The 22,097-nt window shown below is 40.1% G+C and overlaps 1 protein-coding gene across 1 annotated transcript in view; it reads right to left on the bottom strand.

The window, feature by feature from the left end:
* Positions 1–10,534: 10,534 nt before the first annotated feature.
* Positions 10,535–22,097, bottom strand: part of RP1 (RP1 axonemal microtubule associated) — a 261,683-nt gene continuing 250,120 nt past the window's right edge. Inside the window, 1 exon segment of the mRNA XM_045049704.1 lies at positions 10,535–10,915. Within this exon segment, the coding sequence (XP_044905639.1) occupies positions 10,688–10,915 (228 nt within the window). The 3' untranslated portion in view covers positions 10,535–10,687.

Genomic DNA, 22,097 nt, shown 5'->3' with positions numbered 1-22,097 from the left:
GTAGGGCGTGTGTTCCTTCAGCAGAAGTTAAGAGGGAGGAGGTGATACCTAAGGACCAAGTAAAATGAGATGCCTCAGGTGTGGCCACCCCGAGGGCCCTCTTCACATCTGAGCGTGACATCCAGGAACTAAGGTATCCACATGAAGTAGGGATGGGAGCAGAATGAGAATTCTGAACTGACCAATTTCTGACCAAAATAAACCAAGCTTTATATTGGAAGTGACCGAGCTTCTTTTGAGTTAAAACGATTAAGATTTCGATCATCCGTGGAAATAGGGGCTTGGATTATCTTAAAGTCAGGTTTGTGGAGATATGATTTACATGTAGCAAAATTGACTCTTTTAAGCTATATAGTTTGATGAGTGTTGAGAAATATTTGTAAGTCCTGTAACTACCACCACCATCAAGATAGAGAATATTTTTATCACTCCAAAAGGAAAGGTATGATTTTAATAAGCTATGGAGCATGAAAAAAGTTGTATTTTTGCAACCCTCAGAGTTTTGATTGTGAAGATTCAAATCCATGACATGATGATAAAAACAATGCATGGGGAATAACCTAGATGCTCTCTAGAAAGATCATCTCATACACACACCTGCCTGAATTTTGAATGAACATGTGAAGGAATTGAAGCCAATTAACTGTTTGTAAAATATATTTAGCACAGTTCTGTAATTTGCATCTCGATTCCATTTGAAGGATTGCCTCTTAATATTTTATCATGCCAAGAAGTTTTTCATTCCCTTGGTGGCCCATTTCTTGATTACCCAAGGTATCAGGTATGTGGTGATGAGGCAGCCTTTTCACACAGCTACTGGAATGGAGTGTTTTAAATATTTAGGCAGCAGAAGTTTATTTTCAGGATTGATGGTCCTTCACCATCAGACTTACATTGTGTCTATACATTCATAGGGTCATGGAGGCCCAGTGCATGGTTCAGGAAGAAAGGACCACCAGTAACCCAACCTAGGATGTCAAGATTGAACCAAAGAAGTAACACTGACCAAATAAAGTCAGCCCCAGAAGTAAATATGGAAAGAGGCTGCTGCCTTATCCCACAGTCCGTAGTCCGAGCCATGGTCTGCCCTCGCACTGAACATACCCCCGTCCCCAGGAATGCACTACCTGTGTACTGGGCATCTCGGTCTCCTCTCTTCAATCTCACATGTTGTGAGTGCAGGGCTCACGTGTTTTTCTGTTCTGAACCCCTAGCTCCTGGTACATGTGAATATTTACTGAACAGTACTGCATAAAGGAATGCCTGTTCATCCATCCATCCATCAAAAAGTGCTGTGTACTGATCTCCCCTGCTTGGCCAAAGAACTGCTCAAGTCTGAGCCATCTAGAATGGGCTGTGGCTGCTCCACACCCAGAACTGTGCCTTAAACCCAGGCTACCTTCCCAGGCTCTGTTTGCTCTCAACTTTACTTTCAATCCCCAGTTTATTTCAGGGTCCACCCATTTCTGGCCATTTGGCTTTTTCTCCTAGATCTGTATGTGTAGGAGTGGATGAGAGAATTTGGCCGTCTAGACTTTGATCCTAGAATGTCCAGGGAGCTCCAGCAGTCCCAGGAAGTGACTGAAGAAGGGAAGGGGGTCAGGGAATTGGCATGGTCAAGCCCTCCCTGCCGGACTTGTGCTAAAAACATCTCCTAGTTGAGCTCATTTGAAATGCCGCCTCATCTTCCTTGTGCAGTACGGCACAGTGGTGTTATTCTCTTTTGATGCAAACCATCCTGGAGGGCTCAATATGAGGCCCCCAAATTCCCCATTTACCAAACAAGAGAGGTACATAAAAATATCATTCTTCCAGCTGTATCCCTAATGTTCCAGACTTCCATTCTCCTCCCAGGGTACTTTCTTCAAATTTTCATTGGGTGGTGGCTTTGGGGACCTACCCTAGAGAGACATGTCTCTGTACAAATGTGGTAGATGGACACGCACACACACACACACACACATACACACACACACACAGATTCTATGCCTTGGGTTGGGAATAAACACATGAATATTTCAGTGAAATGCATGGGACCCTAAGTCTTAAGTAGGTTCCTAGCTGGAAGATGGTATACCCAGGCCTTTCCAAATATTTAGCTCTCCAATCTAGAGATAGTTGTGCCAAATGGTCTCTGGACCAACTGGTCTCCCGACTCTCCCCAGCTAACAAATGACCCTGGGGCCATGACCTCTCAGTACCCTTTTCTCCATTCTGGGATACAAACTCTCAAAACATCTCGGGTCCACCAATCTTGGGTGTCATAAACAATCACAGAGTCTAAGGAAAATGCTTGGAAGGCCATGAATTCTGCATTTGTAACCCCATCCCTGTCAAAGTGCAATATTTTTAGTGAATGTAAGTTGTTGTTTTTTTTTCCCTGAAGACTTTCCCAATCAGAAAAAATGAAACGTAATTATCTATGTTTGGGGGCACTTCCTGGTGCCATGTTGTTAGTCATCATGCTCAAATGTTCCCAGGTAATGCTGAATGGCTTTGCCCTTCCAAGGCCTTCTGCAGTCTGCCCCGTGGGAGGCAGCTCCTCTCTGCACGAGGCACCTGCAGTGTTGATGAGCAATGAAGGCTGCCTGTACCACCTCAGGGCTATGAGCACTGGCTCTGGTACCTGCAGAGATCTCCAGGCAGCACAGCTGACCCTCCCCAAGACAACCCCCCCCCAACCCCCGGCTGAAGCTTTAATTTGATTTAATTAATGGACTGTTTTAGTGCTTTCTCTCAGGCCACCCAGAATTAAGCTTTCTCAGCACTCATCATGGTGTGATCATGTTGATACAAACTGCCCAAAGAAATCCGATCTCAGAAACAGATGGTAAATGAGATTCAGTGTTAAACATGTGCAGACACGTCAGTCTGCATTGACCACGTACGTCGGCGGTTCAGCACTGAATCCTCATGTGCCTCTTGATCGAAAATATTTATCTTATTGCTGAAAAAGAAATACCTTTGAGCTGTAGAGAGAAGTGCCCAGGTGGGAAAGAAGTGGGATTCCTTCATATTTTATAGAAGGTTTCCAGGAAGGCCTCACTGAGAAGGTTCCTTGGACCGGAAACCTGACCAGAGGTGTAGGAGCTGGCCACGTAGAGGCCTGGGGAAGGCACAGGCCGGCAGACAGGACAGAACGGCAGAGTCCTAAGGGCTCAGGAGACGGCTTGCCTGGCCCCATCAAGGAACGCTGATGCCGGAGTTGGGGGGAGGGTAAGCAGGCTTTGTAGGCATCGTGGCAACTCTGGCTTTACTCTTAGCAAGTAGGCAAACCGTGGAGTGTCATAGGCAAAAGAGTGACCTAATCCGATTGATATTTTAAGAAGGCCACTCTGACTGTGGGGTTGAGAAGAACGGCCTGTCCTAACCCCAAATTGTTCTTTGTGTTTGACCCCCCATCATCATGATGCCAGCTGAATGGTATGAAGGAGGCAGAGGGAAAGACAAGTTGAGGGGAGAGAACAAAGAGATTAATTTAGAGCGTGCTGAGTGCCTCCGATGTCACAAACACCAGATTCATACCCTCCTGATGGAAACCCCATGGGTGATCACATGTCTCCTTTGGCTGGAATGGTCCCAATTGATACTGATTGTTCTCATGCACGAGTAGAGCCTTGGATGGGGAATATATGGCGATTACGCTAATAATATTCGTTCCATTTCACAGACAGACTAACCGAGGCTGAGAAAACTTGTGTAACTTGCCCCAGTTCACCAAGCCTGTGATTGAGGCCAAGGTTTGGAAGCCAGACTTTGCATCTCTGCACGTCAGATGTCTCATCAGTGAAAGGCCACGTTTTCCCCTCGAGCACGGGTCTGGTGGAAAACGCTAAAGCATTAAAGAAAGCTTGCTTGTTTTTCCAAACTTAGCTCAGCTGTTAGCATCCAAAACTTGCTGTAGGTTGCACGTGTTCAGAAAGACACTTACTTTCTCACTACTGAAAGTCTGGTAAATACAAATATTTTAAAGGAAACACATTTCTATTATGATGGTACTTTCATACATTCTCAGATAATTGTTTCTTGATTGGAAGTAAACCACTAAACACACCTCCTGCTGGCTTACCAAAACCTAGTGTCACATATTTCTTCAGCCACAGTGGTGGCCCCAAATCTCTCCTCCTATTATCATGGGTCTCTCCTGAAGAAAACCCGGAGCCAGATCCTGTGAACAGGCTGTGAGCCGAGTCAGCATTCTTTTCAAGCCCGGGGCATGCCGACCAGGCCATTTATAAAGATGGTTAAGAACAACCAAGCAATGGCGATGAACAGCCCTTGGTCCCTTTCCCCACAAACATGGCAGATGGTGAGCAAATGGGAGGAAGGTGTGGAAGTCATGCGTGTGAACAGGCTCCGCTGGTCCCCAGGAGGAGACTGCTCTGATCCCAGCAGCAATCCAGCTCAGCCCCCAAAGAATAGTGATTTATAGACTAATAGTCTCAAAAAAAAAAAAAAACCCTTTTCTTTTGAAAACATTCCAGTAATCTTTTGAAAAGAAGAGGCAAAGTCACAAAATTAATTGGCTCAGAGTGTAAGTGCCAACTGCACGGAAAAGCACTCTTCTTGTGCTACTAAATTAAAAAAATATATAACCCTCAAGTGTCCCTAGGACTCTATCCAGCCTGGCAAACCTAAGTATTAATAGCTTCATTTTAAAAAGAAGTTCCTCTGCGATCATTCTTTGTGCTCTTCCCTGGGCCAGCTTCGGAATATTCTGACAGATGAACAGACAATCCCAAAATATTGAAGGTCAACCCCTCCGTAGTCCTCCTTTCAAACCCAAACCAGAGAAGCATCAATTCAGTGGTTTGATTCTGCTGTGGCTTTCCTTGATGTCACAAGAATAGTAAATGAACCTCTTGGCACCAAGAATGACTTTCCAAAAGCAATACTCAGCATGCCTGGACTGCGGCTTGCTCACCAGTAGGTTTTGATCTCTAGTTAAACCTGAACATTAAGGTGTCACTGTTTTTTCACTTTCTTATTTGAATGATTTTCCCCTAAATGAGCAAATAATCTGGGAAAGGGGCAGCCGGATGGGTTTGTCAGAACTGGAGAAAAAGGACTGGATTGGATCAGCTCTAGGTATTATGTATTATGTTATATTGTTTTGTCGGAGAAAATGCTGTAGACGTGGTTGGTGTGCTTCGGCTAAGAAATTACCCCCTTAAACGGGAAATGCTAATGGATAAAGTTTCATTAGAGAGTTTGGGAAAGGGATGAACAGAATGATGCTGGGAGACATGCTGAGTCTTCACTGCTGCTAAAGTTAAATGAACCCAAAATCAATAGTTCATTTAAAGCACAATGGAGTTTCTTTTGTATCTTGGGTTTTTTAAAAACCCATACAACTGCTTTCTACTTTTTTATTTTTTTACAAGTAACAAATTGTGCATTTGTCAAATAGGAAGCGATTGGAAGAAATACAAAATAGGTGTCTAATAGAGTTTAAATAAAGTTCATTTTTTTAAATGCAGCTCTTTAAAACACCATAAATTGAGAAATAGCTAATATAGTAGGCCAATAGATTTCCTGTGTTTCTTATTGGGACCATGGATTTCAAAGTCCTTCTATACATCATTTTCAAAAAGCAGAATGGGTTCTTGATAGCTGTTAGCAACAGGGTGAAAAGTACAGGGGGGCTGTAGGATTCTAAATTTTTTGTTCCCCAACTGCAAGACATCAGCTCTAATTTTTCCTCATAGATACTTTGTATTTCTAACATTCCTACATCAGTTAGAAATGATTCATGTGACAGAACATGATGAGTCTTTTTTCTTCATATTTCTTGTTCAATTTATTTAAACTAACAAAAAGAGTTCCCCATTTCTCCCTCCCCTATCCCCACCTCTTGCAACCACCAATATGTTCTCCGTCTATGAGCTTAGGGGTTTTTTTGTTTGGTTTTTGTTTTTAGATTTCACATATAAAAGAGATCATAGAGTATTTGCCTTTCTCTGTCTGACTTACTTCACTTGCCAAAATGCCCTCGAGGTTCATCCATGTCACAAATCAAGATTTTATTTTTTTAATGGTTGAATCATGTTTCATTATATATGTAAATATGTATATTAAATACATAAATACCAAAATCATATATGTTATACCAAATAGTTATACCATTATATAAGTGTAATTATGTTATATATACCAAAATTATATATATTATACCCTGGTATGATACATGGTACATATAATTATATACCATAGATATAATATAATTCGTATACTATACTACTATATACAATGACAAATTAGACAATTACTAATATATTATATAATATATAATATACAAATTGTATACAATTACACTATACAGTACTATACAAATTACTATACTATTACTATACTATACTACTATAGTAAATTACCATTCCTATACTATTACTCTAATATATAAATAGTATACAATGTTTGTATACATAATTATATTTTCATAATTATAATATAAAAATTATTTGGTATGATATCAGTACAGACATATAGTATATACTTTATCCATTCATCCATCGGTGGTTACTTAGGTTCTTTCCATGTTTTGGCTATTGTAAATAATGCTGCAATAAACTTTGAGGTCCTTATGGTTTTTTTTTTTTCAAATTAGCATTTTCATTTGCTTTGGATAAATCCCCAGAAGTGAAATTGCCGGATCAAACGATGGTTCTATTTTTAATCTTTTGAGGAAACTCCATACTATTTTCCACAGTGGCTATGCCAATCTACACCACCACCAATGGTGCACAAGGCTCCCTTTTCTCCACATCCTCACCAGGACTTGTTATTTCTTGTCTTTTTGATAATAGCCACTCAACAGACGTGAGGTGATATCTCATTGGGTTTTGTTTGCATTTCCCTGATGATTGCGACTTGAAATCTTTTCGGGTATTTGTTGGTTATCTGAATGTTCCTTTTTTTTTTTTTTTGAGTATAGTTGACACAAAATGTTACCTTAGCTTCAGGTGCACAGTACCTAGTGATTTGACAAGTTTGTACATTACGTTGTGGTCACAAGTGTAGCTACTATCTGTCCAGTACATCACTTCTCTGGAAAAGTACGTACTTAGATTTGCCCATTTTTTAATTGGACTATTTGGGTTTTTTCTTATTAAATTATATGAGTTCTTTATCTATTTTAGATTGTTAGCCCTTCAACAAATATATGGTTCTTCCATTACTTCCAAATACTTTCTCCCATTCAGGATGTTGCTTTTTCATTTTGTTGCTGGTTTCCTTCGCCGTGCAGAAGCTTTTTAGTTTGATGTAGTTCCACTGATTTACGTCGGTTTTTGTTAGTTTTTGCTTTCAGTGTCAGATTAAAAAAAAAATCATGAAGACCTATGCTAAGGAGCTTACTTCCTACATTTTCTTCTAGGAGTTTTATGGTTTTAACTTCTATGTTCAAGCCTTGAATCTGTTTTGAGTTAAAATTCATGCACGGTGTTAGATAGTGGTCCAGTTTCATTCTTCCGAATGTGACTGTCCAGTCTTTCCCCCAACATATTTATTAAAGAGATTGTCCTTTCCCTACTGTATATTCTTGGCTCCTTTGTCATAAATTAATTGACCATATATATGTGGGTTTATTTCTGGGCTCTCTATTCTGTTTCATTGACAGATGGGTCTGCTTTTATGCCAATGCCATACTCGTTTGATTGCTTTATGATGTAGTTTGAAATCAGGGAGTGTAACACCTCCAGATTTGTTCTTCTTTCTCAAGATTGCTTTGGCACTGGAATATCTTTCAATTTATTTGTGTCTTCTTCAATTTATTTCATTAATGTGTTGTAGTTTTCAATATACAGGTCTTTCACCTCCTTGGTTAAATTTATTCCTATGTATTTCGTTCTTTTTGATGCAATTGTAAGTGGGATCGCTTTCCTAATTTCTCTTCCTCATAGTTTGTGGTTAGTATCAAAAAATGCAGCAGAGTTTTGTGTATTGACTTTGTATCCTGCAACTTTACCTAATTCATTTATTAGTTCTGACAGTCTTTTGATAGAATCTTTAGGGCTTTCTAGATATATGTCAGCTGCAAACAATGACAGTTTTACTTCTTCCTTTCCAATTTGGATGCCTTTTATTTCTTTTTCTTGCCTAACTGCTCTGGCTAGGACTTCCAGTACTATGTTAAATAAAAATGGCGAGTGTGGGCACCCTTGTCTTGTTCCTGATCTTCCAGCTTTTCACCACTGAGCATGATGTTAGCAGTGCGCTTGTCTCAGATGGCCTTTATTATGTTGAAGCACCTTCCCTCTGAACCCCCTTTTTTGAGAATTTTTATCATAAATGGGTGTTGAATTTTGTCCAATATTTTCCCTGCATCTATTGAGATGATCATATGATTTTTATCTTTCATTTTGGTAACGTGGTATATCGTATTAACTGATTTGCGGATGTTGAGCCATCCTTGCACCCATGAAATAAGCACCACTTGATCATGGTGTATGATCCTTCTAAAGTGTTACTGAATTCAGTTTGCTAACACATTGTTAAGCGTTTCTGCATCTATGTTCATCAGGGGTATTGACCTATAATTTCTTAAGACCCTTTTATCTTTTCCATTTCAGTCTTTTAGACACCCCTGGACACTAGTGCCACCCCACATGACTGTAGGACAACTAAAACTGTCAGAATCTGGAGATTCATGTATTAAATGAGATCTTCTATGAGCAAATGCCTTTGCAAACAGTCAAACTATATACAAATATAAAGGATTAGTATTAAATACTTCTCCTTTCATTAAGCTGGCATTATCCTAAGTCTTTTATTTTGCTACATCTGAATTAACCTACAAGTATTTCTGTGGCATAAGGCTTCTGTGTCCTGTGCCAAACATCAACCTAACAGGGATCGAGAATATAAAATGGAGCCCCTGCTGGGAGATAAGGCTAATCAATATGAACTTGGTATAGAAAGAGCAGACTCTCCTTGCAGGCTAAAGTGGAGGGGCAGGGATGGTGACTTCTCTTAGGGGGTGTGGTGGGTTCAAAGCATCAGTGAGCTATGGAGTGAGGACTCCTGAGGGGAGTTGAAGAGAAGAAACTGATGAGAAGGCAGAAAGAGGGGCGTCATCAGAGCTAAAATAAGAACTGAAACCACAAAACTGAGCAACTTCTGGGGAATGGGAGCGCTTCCTGAATCACGTTTATATCCTCCGGATCTCGGTACTCGTGGCACACGTTTGGCACTTTCTACCTGTTTGCATACATCTGTTTACCTTTACTTGTGTGGAACGGCTAAACAGACCACGGATGGGTATTAGAGATGATGAGGTGGCGAATCATCTACTGGAACACTGGGGCTCAAGGCAAGGGAGAGGACGGGGCTGAAGATGAAGAAGAATTACACCTCTCTGTAGAGTTAATAACAAAAGTTAGAGAGAGCCTCAAAAGGGCAGGGAGGAATCAAGCATTTAAATCCATATGTTCAAGGAAAAAGGACCAAATGGAACCAGTGATAGGAACAGAAAAAAAAATAGAGAAAACAGTGAAGCCCTAGGTTGGCTTCATGTGACAGAGGTCAGGGTTGGAGAGGTGTTTAAGAACAATGATGGTAATAGCTAGTGGTTATTGAATGATTACTATGTGCCAGGAACAAAGCGCTATAAGCACATTACCCTGAAAACTAAGTGCATTATCTCATGTACCCCAAATAATCCCATGACATAGGTACTATTTTTGTCTCCTTTCATAGATGAAGTCGTTCCGGCTAAGAGAAGTTAAGTATATTGCCCAGGGTGACACAGCTAAACACATCACCAAACCAAGACTAACTCAAGTGTGCCTGGTTCCAGAGCCTCAAGAAATCTCCGCCTCTTTAAATATGAAATCAACAGTGTCAAATACAGTGGAGAGATCTAGGACACCAAGAACACACACACATACACACACACACACACACACACACACACACACACACACACGAGTCACTGAACTTGGAACACAATGGCCATGAGTATCCATTGAGAGAGAACATTTTCACTACAGCAGTGGAGGCAAAAAATAAGATGGCTGTCAGAGAGATGCAGGGAATGGATGGAAAGACAATTAAAGCAATGTGTCAGTTCACTTTTAGGCAAAACAAAACAAAACTGAGTAAGGGAACTCAGGTGCTCCTAAATCCATGACTGCTTATGTTTGCTCACATAGTATAGCCAAGAAGAAAGCCACACTAAAGTGGCTAGCAAAACAGTTTACAGAAAGATGAACTGATGACACACATACATCCTTGCATATACATTTTCACCTCTGAATGGCCACACAAGCGTTAATCTTAAAGCCTAATATTCTAAATCACGAGTAGGCAAACTATGGCCTACGGACCAAATCTGCCAGCACCTGTTTTTATACAGGAGCTGAGAATGCTTTTCTTTTTTTACTTTTCTTAATGGTTAAAAAAAATTGAAAGCAGAATAGTATTTCTTGACAAACGAAACTTACATGGAATTCCAATTTCAGTGTCCACAAATAAAGTTCTCTTGGCGTGCAGCCACACCATTAGTTTACATATTATCTACAGCAGCTGCCTCACAACCCTGGCAAGGCTGGGCAGTTTGGAGAGACTTTATGGCCCAGGCAGCATAATATATTTAGTGTCTGGCCCTTTCCAGATAAAGGTTGCCCATCTCTGTTCTAAATCATCTCAACAGTTTTAATTTTTAATATGTATCGCGAAGGAAAGGAAATTATATACCTGGCAAAGGTGCCTTATTGGTTCTTACAGTGGGTATCTCTTTCCACGGACCTCCATTATTTTCATTCTCGGCAATCCAGGAGTCAACAGTGAGACAAAACACCTCACACGTGTCTATATTTTCAAGGCTAATTTCTTCCAGACACCACCCGGGATCCTGTCCACTGTTGTCATGTCCAATGCGTATTTTATAGATTTCACCAATATCTTTAAGATCAATCTGCAACACAAAGGAAAAAAAGGGGAAATGAAAGTCCCCACGTTTCTGATTCGATTTTTCAAATCAAAAATCCATATTCGGTTTTGAACTCACTATTTTCCCCACACATACTCCTTACTCATTTTCCTTAGAACTATTTACTTGTAACACTGTGAAATGCTGTTACGTATGGCAAAGCGTGAGCCCATTGACCATGGAGAAAGCAACAGATTAAATCCAGTTAGCCTTCACGACATCTTTTTTTTCTTTTAACAACTCATTGTTATTACCTTGCAAAATAAATGTTTTCTTGTGATCACTGATATACAAGACTTACTCGGTAGTTAGGCCTGAAGAAGAGAATCTATTTCTCTGGTGTCTACAAGAGATTGGATATTCCCATTAGGGAGGGATCCTGAGGAAAGAAACCATATATATATGCTTCTGGATTTACACTAGGGCTCACCACGTAGCCCTGAAACAGTGGTACTGGAGAGACGACAACGTAGCCAACAGTGTAGGTAACGTAATTAACAAGTAATTCCGCCTTATATTCCTCTGCACCTCACCAAACAACTAATTACCCGACATGGTAACTATCATCAAGTATCATCCACTGTTCAGAAGGAACAATATTTTTCTTTTCATATGAAAAAAAATTGATCGATTATTCTACCACATCAGTTTTCTATTGCAAACAATGACCTTCATTGCCTCTCACTCCTACGGGTCAGAAACCCAGGCACCGTGTGGCTCAACTGTGTTCTCTGCTCAGGGCCTCATGAGATGAACCCAACGTATAGGCTGAACTAGGCTCTTCTCTGGAGATTCAGAGGAGGATTCTGCTTCTAAGCTCATCCAGGTTGGTGGCAGAATCCAGTTCCCTGTGGATTTAGAACCGAGGTTCCTCTTCCTTGACATGTAACCTTTCATCTCCAAGCCAACAAAGGACACTCTGACCCCTCGTCATGCTTGGCATCCCTGGCTTTCTGTCCACTACCAGCAGGAGAAAGATATTTGCTTTTAGGGGCTCATGCGATTTAGATTAGGCCCACCTAGATTCATCAGGCTCATCTCCCTATTTTAAGGTACTTAAGTTACATACCATGAAACACTGTAATTAGAAACAATTTCATTTGCTTCTGGTATTCTGTCTCCCTCCACCTAACTTCTTTTCTCCCCTTTGGTATTAGTATTACCATAAACATTCACATGGCCACAGGAAGTTACTCCTCCAGAGTTTATGCAGACCTACCACATTTTTTTTCTACTAAAATATTTTTTACTGGTAATATAATTTCGGGTTACTGTATGGGTGATAATTGTTGTGAATAAATTCTGTCCTGCAGCCAAAATTCCTTTTGGTCAGGATGCACAAGAGTTCAACAGAGTTGAGCTAAATAATTGGGCACCTCCTATTATTTCTGGAACAAAGTGGTTGTAAAAATACTCTCATGTAGAAAATCCTAATATTGGTGCTCAGTATAGATAACTAGCCTCCTACAGAGTTACAGTTGCAGATGGTGGAAAGAAGGAGAGAAAATAGAGGGCACATCTCAAAATCTGCTCAAAGGCAAATTTGTGTGGTGGCTAAAACCCTGGTATTTGAAGTGAAATCTGGAGTTGAAAGTTCCCCTGCCCTTGCTGGTTGTGTAAATGGCAGCAAGTATGTCCACTTTTCTAAGCTTCCGCGTCCCCATCTGAACACTATAATAGTACAAACCTTATAAAGTCTACACTAGCACTCAGTAAGTATTAGCAGCCATTGTTTTATCAATCAGAGTTGTGTGCTAATTAGAAAATTCCTAAATTTACCTAATGTAAAGACAAGATTAATCTAAAGACAGGGTCCAGCATTCACAGTAGGAAATTAAAATTAGTATTTGGGCATCACATATAAAATTGAAATGAATAAAGCCTATGTCTTTCCCTGATGGTAAAAATAGGTCATTGTAAACAAAAACCAAATGGTGGCGTCGTCTAGAAACTAAATCATTATTCACACACGATGTGTGCATGGGTTAGCCAATACAATCAGAACTGAATGACTGTACCACAGTCTGGCTAGTGCTATAGACTGTTCCCAAATTACTTCTAACATGTTAGCCAAACGGATTTGGAACTCTTTGTTCTGGCTTAACGTAGTCAACCTGGGTCACCTCAACTTTAGTAAAGTTCAAATGCAATATGCCAAGAAATTATTCTTGCACGTAACTGTTTTTAGTTTTCTCCATTTAACTTCCACACTTGAAAACACACACAAAGTTATTCTATAATGTAGGATGGCTTTTCATCATACAGATGGACCCCATCATGGCTCAGTTATTCTCCAGAAAGGGAATTATGCTTAAAGTCGTATGTGGTCACAGATTAAAATAAAAATTTTTTCAACCTGAGGACCAAAAAGGCATATGGATTGCTAGATACAGGGTCAGAAAGAGAAAGGCAGAAGAAATATAGCCCACTCCCATTGCTGTAATGTCACATATTGAAAATCATAAGGATATCAATAAACAACTACATAACCAGAACATGAAGATCTAAAAAAATGTTATCTGAAATGTCTGATTTGGGTACTTGAAAATGGATTAAGTCTATATCGAGTTTAAGTAAGAAAATAAAGCACTTTGTATACCCACATTTTAAAAATATTATTCTGTTTATCATACATACTACTCCCAAGAATATTTTAAACTAGACTAAGTAAATTAAACCATTTTAAACATTTAACAAATCTGTATTACAAACACACACTGCTCTAAGTAAGCATATAAACAGGGAAAAAAACAGCTCTCGCATTCCTGTGAACCCCTAATCCAATAGGTTCAAAGTGAGAAATAAAGCAAGAAAAGTATGAGATGGGTTAGTACAGGTGGGGCAGGTAGCAAGGAACCTGGACCTTGAGGAATAAGCAGCGTGTCTATGAAGGAGAGAAGACAGAAAATGGTATAAGCGAAACCAAGGAGAGTGAACATACTGCTTGCATCTGAGATTATTGTTCCTGAAATTTTACAATTCTAGGTTTTATTCCCTCCCTTTGAACAGAGTCTAGTACCCTTCCGGGTATGCATAGGTACTTAGCAAATGCAGATGCCATTGCCAGGAAACGGCCCAGGAGCAGCTACTTGGGCTGGAGGACAGAGCACCACACCTAAGCACACAGAGGGACGCCCCGCAAACCCAAGTACCGAGACCTCCTGGCACTGGGATCTTGAGGAAGTTCCATCTTCTCTCTCAACTTCAGTTCCCTCATTTACAAAATGGAGTAATTAAGAATCACTTTAGTGAGAGACTTCGAAGATAAAGGACGCATTAATTAGCGAAAACTTGTCAAATAAACACACACTAGGTCCTTAACAAAGAGTGGTGATCTTGGTAATTGTTATTATTCTTAACTAAAGGGGGATGGAAGGAAGTAGGTGAAAAATACAGCAGGGAGAAGGCCACTAAAGTCCATATGCTTCAAACCTGCAGGCATTCTTTTTCCGTGCCTTTGACCTTCCAGCACTGAGCCGGGCAGATGGGAGAAGGAGATAAATGGAGTAAGGTCAGCCCTCTCCCCCCATCAGGTCCTCAGCAGCCAGCGGAATCCCCAGGGCTGGCAGGCATGGGATCCCTGACCACGGGGTAGGCCTAATAGATCAGGGGGCTAGTTCTCAGAAGCAGAGCATGAGAGGAAATGCACAGAGCTTGTCATCGGAAAACCAGGCCCGAGGCTGAGGGCTCTCATGTCAGTCATTTCATATCCCCGAGTCTCAAGTTTCTCTTTGTAAAAAGAGGGCTTTTGTAAGGACCAAATTAGATAATCTTGTGAAAACACATTGTAATTCATAGACCGCCAGCCCATGTAGGTCTCAGGACAGAGAAGAGAATTGAGAGGTGTGGAGAGGTCTCTAAAGAATAACCAGGACTTGTACTGTACCTTGTGTTCAGACCACCCCTTTTCTTGGAGCTCCCATGATTGAAATAGTTGGGAAAATTAGGTAGTAATTTGAGGGGTACTCAAGAAAGAATTTGAGGATTATCACAAAAAAACAGGCCATTTTCATTTGTCAATGAAAATGGAAATAGTCACGCAAAAAATAGAAAAGATTCTCAAAGCCAAGAAATGAACTTGAATAAAATACATTCCTTTTGCAAATTGCACAATACAATGCATATCCTCCCTTTCCAAAGATGAAGGCTTTTGTACGCTAAAAGTTGTATAGCCTATTAGAGAATGTTCAGATACAGAACTTTGAAGGAATAACCTGTATTTTCTAGAAAAACAACATGACTGGGGGATCTGTGAAATAGTCATACAAAAAGTTTATGGAAAAAACATATTCCCTCTTCAGATATCTAGTGTTGGGTTTTTTGTTTGTTTGCAGAAAAAAATTTGTAGCAAATTAAAAAAATTTTTTTCTTTGAGTAGAATTGACACAAAATGTTACATTTGTTTCAGGTGTACAACATAGTGATTCAACTCCTCTATATGTTATGCTGTGCTCACCACAAATATAGCTACCATCAGGTATCTACTTTTAGATGTAGATCTTAATCCAGACATTTTTGCATATGGAATTACTGACCAGTTGGATTTTTCTAACTCGGAGATGCTAAATCTCTTCATGCAAACGTCAGTATTTTTTTCAATAAATGGCGAAGGAATTCTTTTTACAAAAATTCTATTCTGGAAGACAATTCCATGGCCTGCAAAGTTTGTATTCTCTGTTTAAGAACATGGGGCGCCTGGGTGGCGCAATCGGTTAAGCGTCCGACTTCAGCCAGGTCACAATCTCGCGGTCCGTGAGTTCGAGCCCCACGTCGGGCTCTGGGCTGATGGCTCAGAGCCTGGAGCCTGTTTCTGATTCTGTGTCTCCCTCTCTCTCTGCCCCTCCCCCGTTCATGCTCTGTCTCTCTCTGTCCCAAAAATAAATAAAAAAACGTTGAAAAAAAAAGAACACTTCCATAGTTTGGAAAAAGCACACTGGAACACAAATTAGCTGTGTGATCGCTGAAATCCCATCTGGGGGCATTTCTCCCCCACCCCCTGTCTCAATTTATACAGATATCTCATTTTACGTATTTATTGTCTTTCAAAAAGAACATTATGGCTTAAAAGCTCCGGACAGGAATGTGGAAGTGTAAACTGGAAACCTGGGCTCTAATATGTGAGAAACACTGAACATTATCGGGGTAAATTTTTAAGAGAAAGTAAGTCATGCCGCTAAAAATAAACATACAAAAACCAAAAGCATAAACAACTTGTTACATTATACAACAGGAAAATAAAAACTAAGATGCTTTTCTCCTCCGCCAGTCTTAGGCAAACATTCCAGATGTTAATCAGTCCCAGTGCGCCCCCCCAAAGAGATAGGAAGTCCTGATAGGCCCATAATTATTCATTGGCTATCATTGGCGAGTACTCTTCCAGAAGCACTGCCCTCTGGCGTTTTCTGTATGCCAATGTCATTCCCCTTGAAAGAGCTGCAAAAGAAACGTTTCCTGACTCAATGAGTAAATAATAGATTTTTTTTTAAAGGGGGGAACCTTGTGTCCTAAAATGTTTAGGCTTCCTTCTGAAACCAGACAAGAGTGCCTGAATTGAAGAATGCCTTATTTTTTTATTGTTGGTGCCAGTCACAAGTCAAGTTCAAAAGCCCTGGTCTCACCAGTCTTAAAAGATTTAAAGCACCTCATTATCTCAGATGTGACCAGGTTTTCCCAGTACCCAGTCCCTGACACTGACCTCATCTTTCAGGGTAAACAGCTTCTCATACAACTGGCTACCCAGAGTCTCTAAAGATCTGGAAGCTACTAGCTCTAAGCTAATTGTGAGTACATCATGCACTCTAGTCTTAATTTCTTGAGAAAACTTCAGTATTTGGTATTTTTTGGTTGTTGACTTTATCTTCTCCACTGGACTCAACTTTGTGAGGACCTAAGCCCTCTTTTCCTTTCTGTATCCTTAGTATGTATAAGCCTTTGGCATGTAAAAATGAATATAACATTTGTTGAATAAATAATTTAATTTTTGATATTTTTAAATCTTCATGTTTCTTTCATTCTTTTTGCTATCAAAATTCTGCTGGATGAAAAAAAATTGATGTTAATTTGCAAAACTATGATAATTTGCTATGACATACTCCTAGTAAATAGCCAAGCCCCAGGAACTAGAAAAAAGTTCTTAATCGTACCTCCCAGTTGTTGCTTTTTATTTACGTTTTTGTTTTTTTTTTAACGTTTATTTATTTTTGAGACAGAGAGAGACAGAGCGTGAACAGGGGAGGGGCAGAGAGAGAGGGAGACACAGAATCTGAAACAGGCTCCAGGCTCTGAGCCGTCAGCACAGAGCCCGACACGGGGCTCGAACTCACGGACAGTGAGATCGTGACCTGCACCGAAGTCGGATGCTTAACCGACTGTGCCACCCAGGCACCCCTTATTTACGTTTTTAATTTGTTTTAATGTTTATTTATTTTTAAGAGACAGACAGAAACAGAGCATGAGCAGGGGAGGGACAGAGAGAGAAGGAGACACAGAATCCTAAGCAGGCTCCAGACTCTGAGCTGTCAGCACAGAGTCCGACGGGGGGGGCTTGAACTCACAAAGTGCAAGATCATGACCTGAGCCGAAGTCGGACACTTAACCGACTGAACCACCCAGGCGCCCCCTGCCCCCACTGTTGCTTTTTTAAAAATTTAGTAATGATATGCAATCCAGTTAGTGCTGCCCAAATGAATGGGAAACAAATGGCTTTTACCTTATATACCATCTGTATTTTTGAGAGTCAATGAATTCTGTTGGGAAACAAATGCTGTCATCTTTACAAAAAGGGTTGTGTGATTAAGGCTAAAACCATTGTCCCATACCATGGATCTTTGACTTATTCCAACACACCAGAGATTTTTTTTTTCTGGATTTTTTTCATAACTTTTGATACATCTTGGACAAATATAAACAGATTGTGGTCAGTTCTGTATTCCGGTTCCACCTTCACCAGTGCCAGAGTAGCTGACATTGACTAGTACTCAGCCACAAAAAGGAAAAAAAAACTACCAATACAGGCCACAACTTGGGTGGATCTCAAGGCGCACAGTGCTAAATGAAAAACAAAAGCCTAATGTAGCGGTATGATTCCAATTATATAACGTCCTCAAGATGACAAGGTAATAGAGATTGAAAACAGAACAGTGTTGGTTAGGAATGGTGCATGAGCGGCAGTGGGGCTGGGAGTGTAAAGGGAGACCTTTGGCGGGGATGAAATGATTCCGTGGTGGTGGTTACGTGAATCTACACGCCTGATAAAACGACACGTAACTATACACACGGATTGTACAAATGCTGAAATCTTGGTTTGATATTGAACTGTAACTGTGTAAGATGAATCCACGGGAAGGAAAGTGGGTGCATGGGGTCTCTGTGAACTTTCTTTGCAACTTCCTGTGACTCTAATTATATAATAATAAAAAGGTCAACAAATACGTACTTACTAGCATTTTGTTACGATTAGCAAGACCATCTAGAGGCCTCGTCTCTTAGGAGATAAGAGAATTTGTCCACATTTATTTCTCCTCTAGGCATTTGGCTAATTTGCCATTTTTGGAGCACACAGTGACCTACTGCTTTAATTCTGATGTCAGCAGGTGAAGGCAGACCTTCTTCAGCTCAGCGTAATATCTACTTTTTCCTGGATTATTTGAATTACAATTCTCTGTATTTTTTCCTCCCTTCCCACACAGACAGAAATACATACGTTTTTGTACTTATAAATAGATACATAATTAAAATAAGTAACAAAATACTCATATATTCGATATTTCCATAAGAGAAATTAAATGTGCAATTTTAATTTTAGTACATTTGCATCTATATAAGATATAAACAATTTGCAAAATGTAAGAGAGTTTGAATTTACTCATAATTTAAATTAAATTGTGAATGATTCATTTTTTTTTCAATTTCTTTCTTTTATATTCCAGGTAATAAAAACGATGCTATGAATGACATCAACATTATCCAAAATCACAGTGGATATATTGAAAAATAATTCCTGCAACCAAATATGCTACTCTCTGGGTAATTTTTTTTCTGTTGCATTTTGCAGATTGTTTACATCTTTTATTGAAGTGAATTTATTAAAATTTCACACGGCACAGGGCTTTATAGGAATCCCATTTATTAACACTCCTTTATTTATTAAAATCGGTAAATAATTAAACATACACTATTATATACACCCTTCTTTGTATTATAACTACATTTTGTGCATTTTATACCCACTTTTCTCTTTTGAATATAATTACTAATTCATAGCTGTTCACAGTCTCCACTTTTTTCAATTAACTATTATGATTATTATCACTATTATGAAGATGGCACTTGCAGCTTAGCTAGTGCAGGCCCCTTTTAAATTTGTTCTTCTGTCCTTCGGCACTGCCCTTGACATTTCTGAAGTTATCGTTGGGATTCCAGACAACAAAAGGATACTCCAGACCAATTCTGGGGTGTTTTTGTTTTTGTTTTGGCTCAAAGACATGGAATCAATTTCGTAGGCAGGTATTCTGGTTCTTTTTAGTAGCGTGCATTTAGAGACAAAACACATTAGAGACAAAACACAGAGACAAAACACAGATGTGGGACATCTGAGAGCTTCAGGTGGTGGAAATGTGGCTGCTGTAGGGACAATTCGTGGAGACAGACCAGAAAATATGCATCTTTTTAAGGTCATGAGTTCGTACTAACATTTCCAATTGAATACATTAAGTTATGCTCCCTACCTTTCCTAGGGTCTGAAATTTTATCCACCACCGAGGCTGCCTCTGCTGATACTTTCATCCCCACAACCAACATAGGAAGTTAATATCTGTACCCCCTTTCTACAAATCAGAAGGCAGAGTTTGGGAAAGTATTAAATTGGCCTCTGTTATACAGTAAAGCAGAATATGGAATCAAATCCATAAATAATAGAATTTCTTTAAAATTTTTTTAATGTTTATTTTTTGAGACAGAAAGAGAGAGAGACCGCGGGTGAGTGGGGGAGGGGAAGAGAGACAGACAGACAGACAGACAGAATCTGAAACAGACTCCAGGCTCTGAGTTGTCAGCACAGAGCCCGACGCGAGGCTCGAATCCATGAACCGTGAGATCATGACCTGAGCCGAGGTCGGATGCTGAACCGACTGAGCCATCCAGGTGCCCCAATAATATAATTTGAGACGTAGAAGTCTACTGAAATTGGTGTCCATATGTTTATGTAAATTTTTTTTTGTATGGTTTGGCAGCATCTATTTTTTTGGACAGACATCTACAGGGTTATCTTAGCATTCCAAAAAGCTGCTAAGGTGTGTCTGATGGGGGTCCCTTTCTACTGGTTTTGTGTATAATCTGAAGAGCTCTTTCATTTATATAGGATAATCTTTCCATAGCTCTACAAAGTTTGTTCCATCATTTTTTATGGCCATTATTACCTATTCTCTTGTTTCTTTTTCCAAAACACCTTGGTTTACTTTCTGTTCGTGATCCTCTCCCCCTGCCTTCTTTTCTCCATTTTCTCTCATTTCATTCTCGGGGATCACTGCTGGCATGCCCCACACCACTGATTCAATCGTGGGGGGTGCTATCTCGCACTCGTCCAGTTTACATGTGAACTGTCACTCTACTGTTGCATTGTTTGTCTTGAAGACATTGCCGGCTCTACGTCTCATCTTGCTGTTTCCTCTTGTGGATACCTGGAGACCATGGCTTCTCTTCCTCTTGTGAGGACACCAATCTCCCAAACGTGTTCTGGGCCCTGCAGTAGGGCACTGCACTGTCCTGATCCCACCGCACCCCAGCCCTCCTTCTAACCTCCAAGCCCCTGAGCACAGACTGCTCCCTGCAGGCTCCCAGCCCCATCTCCAGGGCTCTGCTCCTAAAGACTCCACCTCACAGAATGCAGTCTATCACTGCCAATTTCCGCCTACATTTTTTTTTTGCTCGAGTCTCCTGGGATTTGCAGTATCTACCTCGTTCTGAGATCCTGGCAGAAAACATCCTATGGCTTCAAGACAAAGCAGAACAAATAGTAATTTGCCTCTCAAAGGAGTTCCCCAGGGGGGAAAACCAGTAGCTGGCTTGTCCAGTGGGCGTTCACCCTGAGACTCTGCAGGGTTACTACCCCAGGCCTCATGACCTTTCGCCGGGCAGCTGCTCTCCTGAAGCAAAGCTGAGCCTGGCATTCTGACTCAGCTCCGCGTAGATGCCCTTCTGCATCAAGAGGTCTATTGCTATCCTTAGTTTTTGGTGCTGAAATGTCTCAGGGCTACTGAATCTTCATGCATTTGTGGGGAGGTAGATGCCATTCTGAACAGAAAGTCTCAACCTATATAAATCTGAGGGATTTTCATAAAATAGCATGTCTTAGTGTTGATAGAAGTGAGAGGACAGGAAATCTCCTGTCAGAACAGGCCATCATTAACGTACAGCTTATTTCAGCTACAGTTTGCATTTTTGCAAAGACGCTGTTTATTGAATCCATTTCACAGTTGAGGAAATTGAGCTAAAGTAGCTAGTCCAAGGTTGCACAGGAAGCATGCAAATTAAGAATGCAGGCCTCCAGCACACATTTGGTTCAACACTGTCAGTCAAGTTCAATCCTGACCAAGGCAGCTTAAAATGACCTTGGTATGAGAAGGTGATCTCAGCAATTGTTAACACATTGCATCTTTGCAATGTTCAAAATGGTTGAGTTTTTATTTCTATGTGTTTTTTTTTTCTTATTTTATAGAGAAACCCAGGTTGTAAGCATTTGGGTTGGTCAAGCTTTATGACAGGAAATACAAGCTCTATAAGGAACTGTCACATGTCCCAATCATGAAAAGGGTTTCATGGTTCTTTTGTGAAAATAAAATAAAATAGGCCACATAGTAATTATGACCTTTTCTGCAAGTAGAATTCTATAATACTACAACCCAAGTCTAACAAATTAAAATGAAGAGTGTATATTGGTTTTAGAGAAAAATCTTTTACTTTATGTCTGTATGAACATCTGTAGAATTAACAGATGTAATAATAAGGGTTTCTAGAGTCATTTAACAACAACAACCACCAAAATGTTTTCCTATATAAGTGAGAAAATCATTTAGAAAATTGGCTGTGACTTACTACACTTTCTCTGTAGTAAACACAGTTTTATTTTGCACACGACACACACACATACACAGAATATACTCTATTTGTC

This window comes from Felis catus, chromosome F2 (genome assembly GCF_018350175.1).
Source record: "Felis catus isolate Fca126 chromosome F2, F.catus_Fca126_mat1.0, whole genome shotgun sequence".
Classification (NCBI taxonomy): Eukaryota; Metazoa; Chordata; class Mammalia; order Carnivora; family Felidae; genus Felis; species Felis catus.
The sequence above is the reverse complement of the archived record's forward strand: the minus strand, read 5'-3'. Positions and strand labels throughout refer to the sequence as shown.